The sequence below is a fragment of the Tamandua tetradactyla genome, chromosome 7 (assembly GCF_023851605.1).
Source record: "Tamandua tetradactyla isolate mTamTet1 chromosome 7, mTamTet1.pri, whole genome shotgun sequence".
Classification (NCBI taxonomy): domain Eukaryota; kingdom Metazoa; phylum Chordata; class Mammalia; order Pilosa; family Myrmecophagidae; genus Tamandua; species Tamandua tetradactyla.
Window position 1 is genome coordinate 832,390 of NC_135333.1, and position 18,058 is coordinate 850,447.

At 43.0% G+C, this 18,058-nt stretch overlaps 2 protein-coding genes across 11 annotated transcripts in view; one reads left to right on the forward strand and one right to left on the reverse strand.

The window, feature by feature from the left end:
• TRIM67 (tripartite motif containing 67) overlaps positions 1–5,965 on the forward strand; it is a 60,945-nt gene extending 54,980 nt beyond the window's left edge. For all 10 annotated transcript variants that reach the window (XM_077168316.1, XM_077168317.1, XM_077168320.1 and 7 more), the window contains 2 exons: positions 1,692–1,854; positions 3,117–5,965. In XM_077168316.1, coding sequence (XP_077024431.1) covers positions 1,692–1,854; positions 3,117–3,182 — 229 coding nt within the window. In that variant the 3' untranslated portion in view covers positions 3,183–5,965. The remainder of the gene's footprint in view (positions 1–1,691; positions 1,855–3,116) is intronic.
• An 8,350-nt stretch (positions 5,966–14,315) lies between these two features.
• Positions 14,316–18,058, reverse strand: part of FSAF1 (40S small subunit processome assembly factor 1) — a 58,003-nt gene continuing 54,260 nt past the window's right edge. The window contains exons 4-7 of the mRNA XM_077168334.1: positions 17,548–17,643; positions 17,274–17,360; positions 16,610–16,662; positions 14,316–15,595 (exon numbers count right to left, since the gene is read on the reverse strand). Coding sequence (XP_077024449.1) covers positions 15,457–15,595; positions 16,610–16,662; positions 17,274–17,360; positions 17,548–17,643 — 375 coding nt within the window. The 3' untranslated portion in view covers positions 14,316–15,456. The remainder of the gene's footprint in view (positions 15,596–16,609; positions 16,663–17,273; positions 17,361–17,547; positions 17,644–18,058) is intronic.

Here is an 18,058-nt window from a genome sequence, read left to right on the forward strand (position 1 = left end):
TCACATTTAACCTTCATCCAGTACTATTATTATGCTGCTTTGTAGATTATGAAACTGGTGCATAGAAAAAATAAATACTTAGTCACACAGCTAATGAGTGACTCTGGAAGGATTTGATTCAGGATCTCTGACTCCACCGCCCACTCTGCTAACCTTTAGGTTCTTCTGTGCAGAAAAGACACCTGAAAGCTCATGGGTGTTGGTCACAACACCCCTCCTACATGGCTGGCAAGCATTGCTTCACCTCCCTCTGCCCTTTCCAACCCCTTGTGCTTCAGTGAAAAGCAAGGCAAGCAAAAGGAAATTGGGGACAAGGAGGAAGTGGGCAGGAAGAATCTGTGTCACTATTTGCATGCACTTGCCCATGCCTTAGGTGTAGAGCAGATGCAGGCGAGTGCTGGGCTGGAGGATGCCTGAGCACGGAGTGGATGCTTGGTGCTGTGGGAAGCAGAAAAGCTGGAGGTGTGGGCCACCCAGGGCTGACCTTGGGCAAGAGCCTGTAGTTGGTGGAGAATCACATTTCTACACTCAAGTTGTCCACCTGTCAATAACAGGACAGCACCGATGGGGTCTTTTGTAGTTCTCTTTTCCTTCCCACCTGCAGTAACTTATGTAGGAAAACCTTCCCACCCAAGAAATACCCACCATTACCTCCTTCCAGAGTCAGCCCTTAGGAGAACTCGAAATCTCTGTCTTCCTTTCAATATTTTTCCTGCTGTGAATTCCAGAGCTCACTTTCTCCCTCCTGTACCATCAGCCTTCAGCTGATCAACTCATCCCTACTCAGGAAAGGACAGAAAAAAGTTCAGCTGAATAGGGGTGGGGCCCTTCCAAAATTAAATCCTCATTGTTTATATCTTCACTGATCCCAATATCTTCCTAGCACCACTGGCCTAGCTTGGTTCAAATGGAACAGGGCATGGTTAATCCTTTCCCTTGACAAATAAGGGGGTCTTCCCCACCCACAGTCCATGTTCTGTGTTTTACAATGGAAGCCTGTTCCAACAACTTAATTCCCTGGGGATCCAGGTCTCAGAAAGCTGCCAGGAAAAGGGGGATTGAGTAACCTTATTTCTACAGAGTGCGAATGATGAATAAGGTCTTCACATATCACCTTTTAAAGAGGTGAGTGCACTTCTAGAAAGGGCTCATAAACCCAAAAGTGTAGCTCTTTGTCACCACCTTGGGGCCTTCTTTTTTAGTAAATGATGCTACTGAATTATCATTGTCTTAGTTTGCTAGCACTGCTGTAACAAAATACCACAATCTAGTTGGCTTAAAGAACAGAAATTTATTATCCCACAGTTCTTGAGGCTAGAGGTGCAAAATCAAGGTGCTGGCAAAACTGTACTTGCTCTGAAATCTGTATAGTGTTCTGGCAATGGTTTGCTGGCAATTAATAACTCCATCTCTGTTTCTGCCATATGGCCAACTCTGTCTCAGCACCAGTCATGCTTGTCCATGTTTGCTTTCCTTGTATATACTCTAGCCGTACTGGATTAGGGCCCACCTCAATCTAGTTTAACCTCATCTTAACCAATAACATCTTCAGAGACCCTATTTACACATCTACAGAACTGGGTTTAGGACTTAAACTTGTCTTTTTGGAGGGAAATGATGCAACCTTCACCCACATCATCTACATCCAGAGCTAGGTGTGATGATGGGTCTTCCCTGGCTTCTCTTTCCAGGACGGAAGGCGGTGTGTGCAAAGGAGCCACTGTTGGCGTGCTGCTGGACCTGAATAAGCATACTCTGACCTTCTTCATCAATGGGCAGCAGCAGGGACCCACGGCCTTCAGCCATGTGGATGGGGTCTTCATGCCAGCCCTCAGCCTCAACCGCAATGTGCAGGTATTGTGAACCCCTCCAGGCCACAGCCGGTCCGGATGCTCAGCCCCTGCTAGCCCTGGGCCTCCTCGGTGCACTCGGACAAAGTGGACTGCAAGTCAGCCTACCAAAATACCAGCCCAGGGAGGGATCTTACCAAGCAGCACAGCCTGGGGATTCCCTGGAGTCTGTGCTTTCTACCGTGATAAATTCTCATTTGTCCACTTGATACAAGCAAGGATTCTAAGGCTAGCAGCCTGTGAAAAAGCAGTGAAAAGGAGAGGGGGAGAGAAAATAGAGTAAGGAAGCAAATAGTGATTCATCTTAAGACGACTTTGTTTTCTGGAATAGCTGCAATAGCGAAATTGCAGCAAGAAGGAAGGAGAACAAGTGCTTCTCTGCCCACCTTGGGTGCTGGCGGTCAGGTATGTGCTGGGACCACCAGATGACTCAGGCGGCTGTCCCCTGAGAGGAAAAAAATCACAAAGGAGACATGGAAGAAGCTAATTCTATTAAGCCTTCTATTGTTCCCGCTCACTCTTCCCCGCCCCATCTTTTCTATGGCACTCACATGCAGCAGGCAGGAAACGTGGCCTCTTAGATCTCGCGGCTGGATCCTAATCCTAGGTGAATGCTGATGGTTGAGGGGTCAGAAACTGACAGAGACAGAATGAGAGCCTAGGGAGGGGAGGAGAGAGGTAGAGATGCATAGAGGAGCCACCTTTTGTTTCTGGTCTTCTTCCTCTTAGGGGCAGGCAGGGACCCTGACTGGTGGTGCCCACTAATCTAGTATATGGATGGGTCAACATTAATACACTCATCTTATTTGTGTATTCCTCTATTCATTTGCCAAAGGAGTGTGAGATGCCTGAATATGGATTCTGAGTCTCTGAGGTTAATAAAATAGGCACATGAATGCAAAAAGAGCATAGAAAGAAAGTGGAAACCAATACAAACTGTAGGAGCTAGTACAACTAACGGGATAGAGCATCAAATGTGCCTGAGCTTCTGGCAGCTAGGACAAAATGGGAAGTGCAGTCAGCTGTGTAATTATTATTACTAGGAAGTAGGGGCAAACCAGTGTCCTCAAGAGGAAACACCTGGATTTAATATAAGTGATATTAAGCAATGTGATGAACAGCACACTCAACCACATGAAGAAGCCTGCTGGCTGTCACGTGTGGTGACCCTCAAAGAGGACGTTACCTCTGGCTGCTGTGCTGTGGGAGAGCTCAGGGTGTGGGCGCAGCTCTTCCCACCCACAGTTCTCCACTCTTCTTTTCCAGGTCACCCTGCACACAGGATTGGAAGTGCCAACAAACCTGGGGCGACCGAAGCTGTTGGGCAACTAACCTCCCAGTGCCAGCTCTCTGCAAGTGTCAGAGACCATGCCATTCACAGGACACATGCTTCACCAACCTGACTCAATTCAAAGGTCCCTCAAGGGCAGGAGGACCAAGTGATGGGTGCAACCTAATGGCCATTGAGTAACTTAGACACACATTTTCTTTGGGGGACAGAAAATGGGTCTGCAGGCCTTATTTGTTTATTCCATCGTCAATTGTAAACATGGGCTATATTTCATATTCATTCCACCTAGATATTACAGCAGAGGTTACCAAGATTGATGAAGAAGGACCTTTTTCAAGGGAGTAGAGAACATTCCGCATTTTACGTTTATGATTCCTGTTATTGTTTTCAGAGCTTGTCTTTGTTGGGGCAGGGGGTTAGGGGGATGAGTGGAACAGACTTTGAGGCTGGCATTATTAGAACAGGGTGCTGGGAGGCACCACTTAATTTCTTGCCCCAAGTGTTAATCCTTTGCTGGAAAACCATTCCTTCTTTAGAGTCCAAAGATGGCAAGTTCTCATCTTTGCTAGGAAACGTTATCTTATAACTTTTGGTCTTGGAGTCTTCAGGATGAAATTTCAGTTGCAGACCTAATCTAGGACTGATAGAAAGGGACATTAGTTCTTGATTTCTGCCCCCTTCATTGAACTGTTGGGAATCTTTTAAGATGGCTTTTTTAGGTCCTTTATCAATCAACCAATTTCTCTCTTTACTCTTCAGACACAGACCTCTGACAGTCTGCTTAAATTCATTCACTCAGCTCTTAGTTCTTTAACACAAATGAAAACATTGGAAAATTTGCTTGATGGGGACTCCTCTCTGGAACTAGCCTCCCAAGAAATTAGCTGAACATGTATTTGAGCTGTTCTTCTGAGCAGTGCCACACACAGACTCATACAAATATGAGATGGGAGACCCTGGGGAAGCCTCCTTCAGTTGTCTGAGACCAGCCCTACCACTGTCATGACAGCACGTGCCCAGTGACGGGTGGCTCCATCATGATGGAGGTGGGCAGGGTCTCTGAGGAAGGCAGGAATTGGTGAGCAATAACGTGCTTTTGTCAATAAGGTGGAATGTGACAAACCTGGTGTGCTGTCAGTTTGGCCAGGGTTAGACTCTGAGGCTGACTCCTCCCCTCCTGGCTTGGGAGGACTCACCTTTTCCCTTGAGATAAATCTTGATTTGGTCTCACCTCAATGAGAGCTCTCCAGGAACCTCGAAGTTAGAGCCTGTCCCGTCCCTCTTCCCAGAGTATTTTTTCTTTTCCAACCTCCTTTTTTCTTACCTCTCATTACATTGTCACTTGCCACCTCCATCTCCATCTGGTAGTAAAACTTCTCACTCTCCTTTTTAAAATAATGTATTTTATCAAGCATTTTATTTTTGAGGTTGAGAAGTAGCTTGTCTATTTACTGGATTTTGTGAGTTTTTTTGTTTTGTTTTTCTTTTTATAAAATTTGACCCGTAAACCGAAACCAACTGTGTTCACTAGGTTCTATATTCTTGTTTAGATACTGTACATGCTTTCTGAGTAAACACCGGCCAATGCTGTGCAGATTTTTACCCCTTTAAATCAGCGGATCCAACAATCCTACCTCAAAGTTCATGCTCTTGGATTGCAAAGCTGCCCTGTCCAGCTTTCTCCACTGATGTGACAAGTGTCTCCAGGAGCTGCTTGGTACTACTGTGTTTTAAGCCACCGCTGACAAGGTCCAGGGGATCATCTGCTTAATGGAAATCAAGGTCTCGCCTCTTTTTTTGTTGCACCAAGTGGCTCCAGGGAACACAGAGAGACTTGGCCCTCTGTCCCAGAGCTCCTTCCTGAACCTACAAGGTCCTGCAGAGGCTCTGGGCTGTTGGATGTCCTGTTTGTGCAGTTCTCTCTCTCTGTTTCCATTTTCCTTTGGCCTTGCTCCTTAGCCATAGCTCTGGATGGACTAAGCTTACAGAGAAGATTCCTAAAGACTGGAGGAGACAGAGGGGCACACCTTTCTGGGGCCCAGGAGGCTTTGGCCAACAGGTCCAGGTGCCACCCACTTTGAGAAATGTTTCCTTCTTTGGAAATGATGAGACCAGCTCACTTCAAGGTGAACATCTGACTGGAAAGGCTGGGCTAGACAGGGCCTTGATGGGGGAAGCTTTTTACAGTGAAGCCCAGAAGGAAAGACTACAGAGCACCCAGAATCATCAAAAAACGATCACCTGGCAGTCTTGGTGATCTGCAGGAGAATCATCTACGTTTGGAGAGCACGCTGGCTCAGGGCCAGCCTGGACTTAATTAACTCACTGGGTAGAGCCACCATCTATGTCAGGGGAAGAAGTAGGATGCCCAGAAGATGGGGACAATTCAGTGAGAAGCGAAATACCTATAATTCCAGGTGATCTCTTTAAGAAGAACCAGAAGCTCAGAGAAAAGCTGCCTGGACTCCCTCCTCTCAACCTTGCAGGAGTCATTGGAGGCCCTGTGAGTGCTGGGACCAGGGAGAGAATTCTACCTTTTTCAATTCCTCCAAGATACCAGAAGCAATACTGCTGATACCAGGACACTCTCAGGCCATCTTTCTACAGCTCTCTTGTCTTCAGCACAACACACCTTTCAGGGACAAGAAGGGACCTAAGAGAGAAGGGCAGGCCTGTACCACCCACTTTCGATTTTGAAAGATCAGAAAACAAGGAACTCATCAACTCCTTGCAGCCTTATATAGCCGTCCCGGGAAGACCCTGGGTCCAGAGTAGAACCAACAGGTCATTCTCATCTGCCATCGAATTTTGTTACTGTACAACATGGTGACATTTTTGTACATAAACATTGTATCAAGATGCTTTTGTTGGGTTGGCTGAGGAATAACTTTATGTAAATCTATCAAGCAGTTTCAGTGAGAAAGAGATTCAAAGTAGTTTAAAATGTGAAGTTCCAGTGTTGTAAATAATGCCCTTGTAAAGTAGTTCTGCAGTTTGTTCTTTGCTAGTGAGCAGATTTGATCAAAATGTATGCCTTTCTGTTAAAAATTAATCTCTTTTTAAAATATCCAATAGCATCTCATTGCATAGCACCCCAGCTGCTAATTCAAAGCAAGGTAATGCATTACATACAGCACAGAGTTTCCTTCCTCTCTCTTCTGTTTGGGAAAATGGTAATTATAATTAAAGAGGACATCTGTAGTAAGCAACCCACAAGGTAACTGACCTAAAAACTATAAAACTGTATATAATTGTAGACTGAATCTGCCGGCCCTGTGTGCACTTAGTAGTTGTGAAAGTACCCCCAGGCACCCTTCCCTAGAGCTCACTAAGGTTGGAAAGATCAGAACAAGCCCGGGCAAAAGTGTGGCATTCACAAAGGGAGAGGGGGTAGACCTGTCCTCCCTTTTGGAGCCCTTTCTCTCACTCCTGGTGCCCCACCCCCTGCTAGTGCCCTGCCCCCTGGTGCCCTGTCCTCTGCCCTAACAGAGCACTCAGGAAAAGATCAGGATGCAGGATCTAGAAATACTTCTTCCAGGGATATTTGCTTTTAAGCCTTAATTCTAATTGGAAGTGAAAGGCTTTGCATTTTTCAGCATCTGTGAGCCAGTGGCTTCCATAGATGAGGCTCTGTTGGTCTCATGGCCCCATCTGCTGGCTGTAAGATAGTGAGGGTAGAGAAAATCCTTTTGGGGACTCAATATATGAAGGCTCAAAAACACGATTCCAAGGCCTGTGGTTTCTCAACCTCAGGACTGTTGACATTTTTGGGCCAGGTAATTCTTTGCAGTGGTGAGCTGAACTGTACGTTGTAGGATATTTATCAGCAGCCCTGGCCTCTATCCACTAGATGACAGTGGCAACCCCAAGTTCTGACAACCAAAAACATCTACTAGCATTGCCAAATAGCCCCTGGGGGACAGAATTGCCCCCAGTTGAGAACCACTGGGCTATGCTGAGGGGTCATCATGCTTTGACACATGCAAAGTGCTTGTGTAGGCATCTGCTTCAGTGTCAACACAGAAAGCCTGTATTTCAGGGCCGTGTGGCTTATCTTAATACTCCAAGAGCAGTACTCTCAGAGGTGTCCTACATATCCGTGCTCTGCCCGCCGGAGTAGGGAGGAAATTGGGATGGGCCACAAACAGAAGCCGGTCTATCAGGTCTCACGTTTTTACCATTGAAGAGGTCCCCAACCTGCCACCACATAATGCCATCCCTAGAAAGCAATACTCCTTACTTTCATTTTCCTTGGTCACTGTTTACTGGAAACCATAGGAACTTCTTAATAGGTTTGTGGCCTTCAACTGTTTAAAAATAAATAGAAAATATAATCAGATATAGTTGAAGATATTCAAGGTCTATGGTGATCCTGGGAAATCTAGGAACTTTTCTCTTTCAAGTTAATCCATAGCAATTTTCATTGATTCCATCATCTGGTAGGGCCTCCTTGAAGATAAAGGGATCATAGCAGTGCTAGCAGTAAATGGACTATAAAGTAGGTAAGAGTGGGTTTGGGGCAAGATGAAGTGATCAGACCCCAAGTTCAGGCATCAGGAACTCATCTCTTTTCACCTGGCCTTGATAGTGGTTCACAATGTGGTAGGAGAAAATCTCTTAATGTTTCTGTACCTCTGTATCCCTGCCTGAAAATGGAGCTAGTCGTACTAACCTACCTCCTCTGGTGTATTATGAGGATTACAGAATGACACTTTTTAAAGGAAAAAGTGCAGTCTTTTATTGAATAAGACTAGGCCAGTGGTTCATGTTCCGTGAACCAAACCTTTGTGGTCAATTTCCAAAGAGTTCTCTGACCACGGTGTCTTTCATTCAACTTCCTGTGACCAGGAGCATGTTTTTATTATGCAGCTACCTGGCCTTGAGGTGAGAGAGACAAAAAAGCAGGCTTCATGTGATCATAGACAGTAACATCCCAAATGTTCCCCTTTCCAGCAAGGCCTGCTTTAGTAGTACCCTTTTACAAAGTGCTTCTGAACATGCCAGATCTCAGCATTCTCACTGTTACTCGTAAAGGCATCTGTGTGCAGGAGCCCCCTTAAATCACAGAAAAGAGATTACCCGGCTTTCTGCCTCCTTGACTATGTAAGTTCTGGTTTCTAAGAAATCAATGAGTGGCATGTCTCCTTCATTTCCAAAGGGCCTCTGCTGAGGGAGCGGCTTTAGAAATCGGTGGCTAAGAGTATGATGAGATGCAACCAAGCTGGAGTCTAGAAGGCGGGTTGGGCATCGTGGCACTTTCAGATAACTGATAAATTCTGGGACTTCCTACTTGCACAATCTATTAAGGGGGTTTTCTGGCTTTTTAAATGAATAAAGTTTATTCATTTAAGGAATGAATATAGAAGGCATTGCCAGTTGAGGCGTTCTGGGAATTCTTCTGAGGTGACGTTATTCTCTCAAAGGGTACAGCTCACTAAGGGTGCAGGCTGTCCAACCTTGTCCTGGAGAAGGGCCCAGGGGGCTCATCGGTAAGCAAGGTGGACAGTGCTTGCCAGGTCAAGTCCGCATTTAGGACTCAGATTCCAAAAACGGGTTTGAAAAAGTGCAGCTGTGGAAGCAGGAAAATGGGCAGGCGCTCCCTCGGTGAGCACTTAGCCTGGAGAACACCAATCTAACTCCTCTCATCTCGTGACTGAATGTTCCAAGCCCCAGGCTTTCACAGCCCCAAAAGGGAGTGGAGAGTGAGCAGTGCAGAAAATGTTAGATGCATGGTATAGAATTGCTGCCTTTGCACTAAGCTGTTGTATTAAGCATGAAACATATCTGTTTAAACATTGGGCAAAGGATTTAAAAAGTCACAAAAAGCTTTGTGTCCTTGTTTTAGCTGTAGACAAAACCTCCATTTTCCTGCCTTCCTTTCCCCTTGTTTTTCTTCTCCCTTCCTCTCCCCCATCTTGTCCACTTTCTGTCACTGGTTGTTGGTATTTGGCAGCAGCTCATGATCTTGCTGATGTTCATGTTTCACTGGAAACACACCAGGGGGCGGGGGGGGGGGGGAAGGAAAGCAACTTTTTTCTAATTTTTGTATTGGTATCCACAAGCGTTTGTATGTTTTGAATTGGAAACACTGTGTCTTTTGGGGTTGATTGAACTTTGTGTATGATCTTTTGGAAAACCTGAGTTTTACCACAGTCTTAAACAGATTTGAAATAAATTCTTTTGACACTGCCAGCAGCTAAAAGACAAGGTATGGTCTGAAATATCTGCTCACCTTCAAGGTCTGCCTTTCCCCACACTGGCTGTGACTGCAGGGGCTGCAGGAGAGGGAGGCCATACCTTTCTCTGGCCCAGAGAGGCCGGGGGTGGGTGTGGGTTTAGGTGTCAAGGTCATTGTCGTCCCTCTTCATGTGCCCAGGACATTCTGATGTGCTCACATACTATGCTAATTCATAAGGCACCGCTGCAAACAGCGGAGAGTTCATGGAACTGTTTTTGCAAGAGGTAACACAGGCTGGAAATGCATACCGTTTTTTAAATGGCTAAGATAAATTCATGAATGAAAAACTGATAATAAGTTACTAGTGGAAACTAGAATTTGGGTAAAACACCCTAACTGAGCATCAAGACTAACCAGCCCCTTCCATGGTACAGACTGTAGGGTGCATCTGACCTGAAAACCCTTTCCCTTGTTGGCTTCCTCAAAAGCAGTTGTCTCACGTGGCCTCTGACAACACCTAAGACCTTGGCATTGCCCTTTGTTTACCAGATTATTGAATGGGCTTGGCTGAGAAGGTTGAGAAGCTTCAAAACCTCAGCTGAGGTTTTGCAGGTTGGGTATCTGGGAAACAGACTCTGAAATTAACGTGCAGGAATTTTGTTAAGGGTATCCTTGGGATCAACATCTGCGAAAGCAAAGGAAAGGAAGTAGGATTGGCAGAAGAAGAAATCAGGCTGCAGTGCAGATCCAATAAAGGCCTCAGCCAACTCAGCTCTGGAGCTGGGATGACTGTTCAGTCCTGAGTTGGTGTGAGAGGCCTGGGCTTATAAACCCTCAAATAATCCTTCATGGGCTGTAGGCCACCACAGGAAGGAGGCATGGCTTTGGGTGAAATGGTTTTCTTCAGCCCAGGCAATCCCTGAAGAGGGCTAATAGATGAGGGTTGTCTGCTGGTGGGTCTCTCAATAAGCTGAGGGAATAAGTCCTTTATTCCTGAGAGGGAATCTGAGTGGTACCTCTTAGCATCCACTAGCATCCACCCCTTACACCACTCAGAGCTATTGCACCACATAAGTTTGGGGAGAAGTCTTCCAGAATCCCAGTGACCTTCTCTTCCTGAGGGACCTTCACTTTCGTTTTGCTGTAAAATGGGTCCCCTGCTTTAAAGCAATGTTGTTCTGTGGGATCCCATTCCAGTGGATCTAATACACAGTAAGCCCTTGAAATAGTGGTGCTGGATGAGGCCCTGCAGGCAGTAAAGGAAAAACTTTCCTGATAACTATTCCTGTCTGAATGATTACTGTCTCTTCCAGGGTAGAAAGGGTCCAAGGTAGCAGACTTACCACCAGGTGGCTGGTCGGTCTCCAGGACTCAGCTTTGGCCTCTTTGCTGACAGGCTGAACATTCCAGCAGCAGCAATAGTAAGAGCAGCCCTGAATGGGACTATAGTGGAGCTGCCAGCCATTTTCAGCTTGATCCTGGGTACCAAGGGGAGCCATCCATGAATGAAGCTGGACTCAGGAGGAGGGGTTGGTGTGCTAGCATTAAATGTCATGGAGGTCGAAGTCTTTGGTCATGCCACCTGCCTGGGCTTCATCCTGGATGCACCACTACCAACTTACAATGAATTGCCACTGAGCCTGCTCTCTGAATCAGTGCATCTGACAATACCCAGCTCATCTTGGACTGTTTTGGCTGCAGGTCACTTGGTGTCCCCAGTTAGGTGCTCCATCTCTACCAGAGCCCAGCAGCATGCCAGGAGCTGCTTTATGAAAGGTAGATGATTATCTGCTGCAGATGATATGACCCCCCCCCACCCCGAGATTTCAGGTTAAGCATTCCAGCTCTGATCATTCCTCCTTCCTCCGTGACAGTGTTAGTGACCTTTTAAAAATTTTAATCTGATCATGTCACTCTGACTTATCTCCCCCCTAGTGGCTCCTCACTGCCCATAATATTCAGTGAAATTCCCTAGAGTGACTTCAAAAACCATATTCTGACCTTTGCTTACCTCTCCCTTTCTCAAGATATTCTCCTTTCATATAAACAGTGTATTTCCAGTTTCCTAAATTTGCCCAGTTCTCCCTGTTCTCTGCATCTGCTTCTCTCCCAGGCTGACACACTCTTTGCCTCTTCCTTCTGGCTTGTATCCATGCATCCTTTTCTGACATCCCAGGTCAGGACTAGGTGCCCCTCCAGTGTGCTCCCTCGGCACATTTTACCAAACGTCTTAGCAGGCATCCCACTGGATTACAACTGCCTATTGTTTGTCTGTATCCTCACCACTCTCTCAGGAGCAGTCTGTCTTGCTGACTTCTGAATTACGGTGCCCAGTGCTGAGCCTGAGCACACAGCATTACAGTTGGATTAATAAATGAATAAATCAGTAAATTGGTCAAACATTCAAGACCCAGCTCAGAGTTCCCTCTTTCAGAAAACCTGTCCTGACCCTCTTAGATAAAATCAAACTGTTTCAGGGTTACTGAATTCCTTTATGGATATTTCCATGTTATCACACGTAATTCAATTTTCACGGCTGATTCCCCCATTCCTGGAGTGGAGGGACTCTGTGCTTTAACCATCTCTTTACCTCCTCACATGAGCACAATTTCTGATTTATAATTGGTGCTCGATATTTGTTTGGGTACAAATATATTCATCAAGTACTTGGTGTACTGAGTTCAAAGAATAGGTAGATCTGGCCATATAGTGAAAAGAAGAAGTTATCCCAGATAAGAAAATCCATAAAATTATGCTGGTGCAATTGCAGTGCTGAAAGCAGCCAGGCCACAATTAGCCTGAATAGAGTTGGTAGAAGGTTGGGGAGCACTAGGTGTGTGATATAAGCATTATGGGGTGGTGTCATGGTCAGGTTCATGTGTCAACTTGGCCAAGTGGTGGTACCTGTTTGTCTGGTTGGGCAAGTTCCAGGCTGTCTTTTGCTATGAGGACATTTCATAGAATTAAATCATGATCACATCAGCTACATCCACAGCTGATTCTGTTTGTAATCAGGGGAGTGTCTTCTGCAATAAGTGATGCTCAATCTAATCACTGGAAGCCTTTTTAAGGAGGATTCAGAAGAGACCAGCTCTTCTTGCTTTGGCCGGCAAGTCTCTCCAGTGGAGTTCGTCCAAACCCTCCATCGGAATGATCAGCTTCACAGCCTGCCCTACAGATTTTGGACTCTATGTTCCCACGGTTACGTGAGACACTTTTATAAATTTTATATTTACGGATATTTCCTGTTGATTCTGTTTCTCTAGAGAACCCTAACTAATAGAGGTGAGATGTTTGTTTCTTTCTCCCTTAGACCGAGAACATGGTAACAAGCAAATGCTTACTTTCAAAGTTAGACCAAATGAGGCAATAAATTATTAAGGTCAGAGTTTTTACACTTAAAGTATTATAACAATGCTTATAATTGCACACTTGTATTAGTCAAGGTTCTCTAGAGAAACAGAATCAACAGGAAACATTCACAAATATAAAATTTATAAAAGCATCTCACGTAACCGTGGGAATGGAGTCCAAAATCTGCAGGGCAGGCTGTGAAGTCGATGATTCCGATGGAGGGTCTGGACAAACCCCACAAGAGAGGCTCACCAGCCAAAGCAGGAAGAAGCCTGTCTCTTCTGAATCCTCCTTAAAAGGCTTCCAGTGATCAGATTGAGCATCACTCATTGCAGAAGACACTTCCCTTGGCTGATTACAAATGGAATCAGCTGTGGATGTAGCTGATGTGATCATGATTTAATCTATGAAAGGTCCTCATCACAACAGACAAGTCAGCACTTGCCCAACCAGACAAACAGACACCACCACTTGGCCAAGTTGATACATGAACCTGAGCATGACACTCATTTTCTATTTTCTGGTTACTCCACAACTAGAATCATCAGGCTCTGGAGGCCTTCTCAGGCAAGTTCTGCTTTCTGGTGTCATCCCTGTTAGAGCCACTGAGCTCAGCCATAGCCAACCACACTGCTAACGTGTACTTGTAGTTGTGGTGTGGAGAAAGACTGATCCATGCAAATCTGTGCACCAGACTGTAAAGAAATCCCTGAGAAGGGAAAATGGTGAAGTAAAAACTGAGGAAATACTTACCTATTGCATTTTAAGCCCAGACTCTTTATGTATTGGCAAATGCCAGAATCTTTGGTCATTGTCCTATCTTCCTTTGGATTACTGTTTTTCATTGTCATGTCTCTCTGCTGCTAGACTTGCTAGGAGAAACCTTATCAATGAGGAAATAAATAAAGAGCACAATCTTAGACTTGGTCTTCAGTCCTTAAAGTACAGGTTGCTTTGTTTTAGCCCTAAAAATCAGTGTTCCAGAGGACCCAGTGGTCACAAAACTGCTCATTAAATATTTATGCAGTGAATTAAAAAGTGAAAACAAAAGCATGTTTAGTCAGAGTCGAGAGATTATCTTGGAAGTTATTCTTACGCATAATACAGATATCACCTTCTTAGTTAAGGTGTAACGGAGAGGCTGGAGGGAACTGCCTGAAAATGTAGAGCTGTGTTCCAGTAGCCATATTTCTGGAAGATGATTGTATAATGATATAGCTTTCACAATGTGACTGAAAACCTTTTATCTGATGCTCTTTTACCTACCTTACCTACGACAGATGAGTAAAACATATGGATTAAAAATACATGAATAATAGGGGGAACAAATGTTAAAATAAATTTAGTAGATTGAAATGCTAGTGAGCAATGAAAGGGTGAGTAAGGAGTATGGAATATATATTTTTTTCTGTTTTCTTTTTCTGAATTGATGCAAATGTTCTAAGAAATGATCATGATGATGAATATACAACTATGTGATGATATTGTGAGTTATTGATTATATATCAAGAATGGAACAATCATATGGTAAGAACATTTGTGATTGCATGTTGGTATGTTTAATAATAATAATAATAATAATAAACAAGTCACCTGGGGCGGGGGGGAAACATGTTTAGTAATTTATTCTTGGAATTTGCATGCTTTCTCAAAGTTGACTAGCCAGTGGGTCTGGTCCAGAGTTCTGGCAAAGCCCTCCATTGTCTGAGCCATAATGACCCATGGAGATGGAGCTAAGATGGGGGGTTCCCAGGCTCTGTTGAAGAAAGGGGTTTAACCTATTCCAGCACCTGCTAAAATAGGTCATTTTTAGCTATTGAGATGTTTCTAGTGTTTTCTGTCATGTTTAGGATCTTCTACACTTTTAAAAGAAATTACTATTAAAACTTGCCAAATACAGATAGATATCCTAATGAACACTGACTTTCAAAATAAACTGGGAAAACAAAACACTCATTCCAATTTTTGCTCACACTATTCAAAACATGTTTGAGTTTTTCAATTGGCTATGCCTTCAGAATCAATTTATTGTCACATATGAAAGTCATTTATAACCCTCTGATTTTTTGGCACAAGACCTTATTATTTACTCTGCTTGGATTTGAATTTCTTGGCAATAAAAAAAAAAAAGAAAGACAAAATTAATTATCATTATTGAAGACTTTTTGTTAATATGCCACAGCTTTGAGAAGTAACAGATACTTTGAGCAAGGACAGTATCTTTAAAAAATACATGTATACCTTCTAAAGATGACTACTTTAAAGAAGACGACATTTGCTTGAATGTAGGTCCTGTTGATGACTTAAAATCATCTGTTGTGGTATTTAATAGTCATATATACTAGAAAAGTTGTATTTTATTTAAATAACTTCTTACAAAGTAGATTTTATACACTTGATAGACTAAAAATTAAAACTGCTTTTTCCACAAAACTGACAAAATGCCATATTTTAGTTCTTTAAAGTAACATTAAATCATTAAAAAAATTAAAAGGAAATTTTATATTAGCATTTATAAAACAGCAAAATTACAAAAAAGTATAAGAAACACAAAATACTAGTGAAAATGAAACTTGCTAAAGAATATTAAAAATTATTTTCAGAATGTTTGCCCATACCCAACACTATAAAACAAATACTTGAGTAACCAGAATTTTATTGTTTGTTTTTATGTTTTCCTAAAATAAAAACATAGTCTATGAAGGATGAAATAATTAGAAATATCTAGAAGTCTTGTAGCATAATGGCACTTTTCCATTCCTCCTTTTATTTTATAAAGTAATTCATTTAGCCACTCTGGAAGAATTTATTTTCTTGATATCAAATGGACTCAGAATCAATGTCCCATTTTTAAATTTTCCAACTTGTCCAATCTGTCCACTTGACAAAATACTGGGAGCTGATTTCTTCTTTTTGGATTTCCTATATTAAAAGTGAGAGAAATGAAATGCAGGTAAAGCTTATAAAACAGGGTCACAGTACCACCGACAAGCCACCAGGACCTGCCCCTGTCCAACTCCCAGGCTCCTCCCACACACCCTGCCTTGTTCTCCATGCTGTAGCCCCACTGGCCTGTCTGCAGCCCCCTCCACAACAGCAAAAGCCTTCCTGTCTTAGGACCTTTGCACTTGTTCTTCTGCATGGAACGTTCTTGTACAAGATCTTTCCAGGTTGCCTCCTCCGCTTTGCCCACGTCTCAACTTAGATATCACTCCCATAGAATGACTTCCTAGCATGCTGTTTCTCTCACAGTGCTCCATTTCAGCCTCTTCACAGTTCTTGCTGCTCCCTGACATCTTATTTATTTGTTTATGTTTTGGTCTGTTCCTCTTCAATAACTGTAAGCTCCTCGAGGGTAGGATACCATCAGTTTGATCACAGCTTTATCTCAACCCCTAAAATACTGAAGTGCCTGGCACCTAGTAAGCCCTCAGTGAATAGATATATGGGTCAGAATACATGACCACCTTTTAGCATGTACAAGCTCATTAGGAGATCAAGAAAAAAGGTGAAGACAAAGCAGTCAATTTTGAACATGAATTTGAGGAGAGAATGGCCCTTGAATAATGCTAAGAAACAGCATAAACTCAGAAAATCAATGTTCCATTATTCAAAATTATGTTATGTCACATTATATGGTAAATCAAAGAACAGACAACCAATACAGACTCAGACCGGAGTATCGTAACAGGCTTCTATCTGAAAATTTCTACCTTCATTTTTCCACTAGTCACATAAGATGTCTGATTTTTGAACTGGTAGAATGGAGTAGGTTCCTAATTTAGTTCTAACATAGTGGTTTGATTTGGTCAGTGAGAGAAAGTGAAGCATTCTGAGAGGCTAAAAACACTGTATAAATTCAAGGTACTATTTTCAGAACTAATTAATAGATTTCTCTACATCATTCAATCCTAGTATCTGATGGTTATCACTCACTTGTCTTCTTGCCCTTTCCTCTTCTTTTTCTTGAAAACATCTGTGTCCTGGGCCTGATCCAGAATTTAAGATAATGTATGTGTCAGTAATGGATAAAAGAGATTCAAAAAATAAAATCAAGATGTTTTGTGACTAAGGGCAACCAAAATACCATTACTTAATTAATAAAATGGGTATATTAAACCTAACAGACCCAAAGTTTCACCCTGAAACCTTTTCAAGAATATGAAGGGTCATTTCACATAATACTGACAAAAGAAATGGCAAATCCTCCATTTTAGGTCAAAGCAAGGGAGCATAATATCTATTTCCTTTGGGGTTTTTCAAAGACCCTTATGTTCTGTACAACATAAAATGCAAACAGTGACTATGTAAAGGGAAAAAATCAAAGTAGCTTACTTTATTTGAATAAGAATTTGCTATTTCAAAGCAACCCTTTAATATAAATATGCCAAATTACTTGGCTAGTATTACAGATAATAATAAGAGTATAGCAGATTCAAAGAAATGGAGAGAATTTGATCGTTTTACTCTGTTATCTAGGTTGCTTTTCAAGCAGCAGGATCCAGCCTTTCTGGGTTTTCTTACAGAGTTAGGCGAGCAAATTATGGTGAATAGCCTTCTTTCTGTCCTAGATGTTACAAAGTAAGGACATTATCCCTACCATTTTCTTTTCTTCTTCCTTTGCTGCCTTTTTTTCTTTGATTTGCTCCTGCAAAACCTTGTAATTCACATAACTCTTTTTGGGGGGCTGAAAGGGAAATAAATGGACACACATCACCAATTTTTGTTTTGCAAAAGCCTCCCAGTGTTAGATTTCCAGTGCCTGCCCATGCAAAAAAAAAAAGCCTCCTAGTGTCCCTCCCCTGCCCTGCCCTTGCTCTCCCCTTTTCTGCATTAGTGTCTGATATTGGAAGGCAGAGGCAGCAGCCCCTCACCTTAGCACCCAGCATAATGGCACGTTCCTGTTCCAGGACCCTTTCCTTTCCTTTTCCATAACCTGTGATCCCAAACCGGTGTACTTCCAAACGAGCCTGTAACACAAAACAGAATTAGACCCAAGTACATTCCAACAATCCTACAGATAAAACACATCCCCAGAAAAAATGCATCTCAGATGTGCTGTTCCTCAAATACTTGTTATGTAATGACCTGCAATAACTATAGTTAACAATGTAAGGGTGTGGTTTAATCAGTGCTATAGAGGTTGAATAACTTTCTGCTGCAACATTACTATTTTTCACAACATCTTTTTTCCCGTTTAATTTGGAAAGTTGAAATAAAGAATTATCTCCACATAAATTAATGATAGAACTAGAAACAAAATGCAGAGCTCTGCAGTACTTTAGGATGCTCTCTAAAACAAAGTTATTAACCGTAGAGGCAATAACTGCAACTTAAAAGTGCGTCTTCAGGCCATGGTGGCTCAGCAGACAGAGTTCTCGCCTG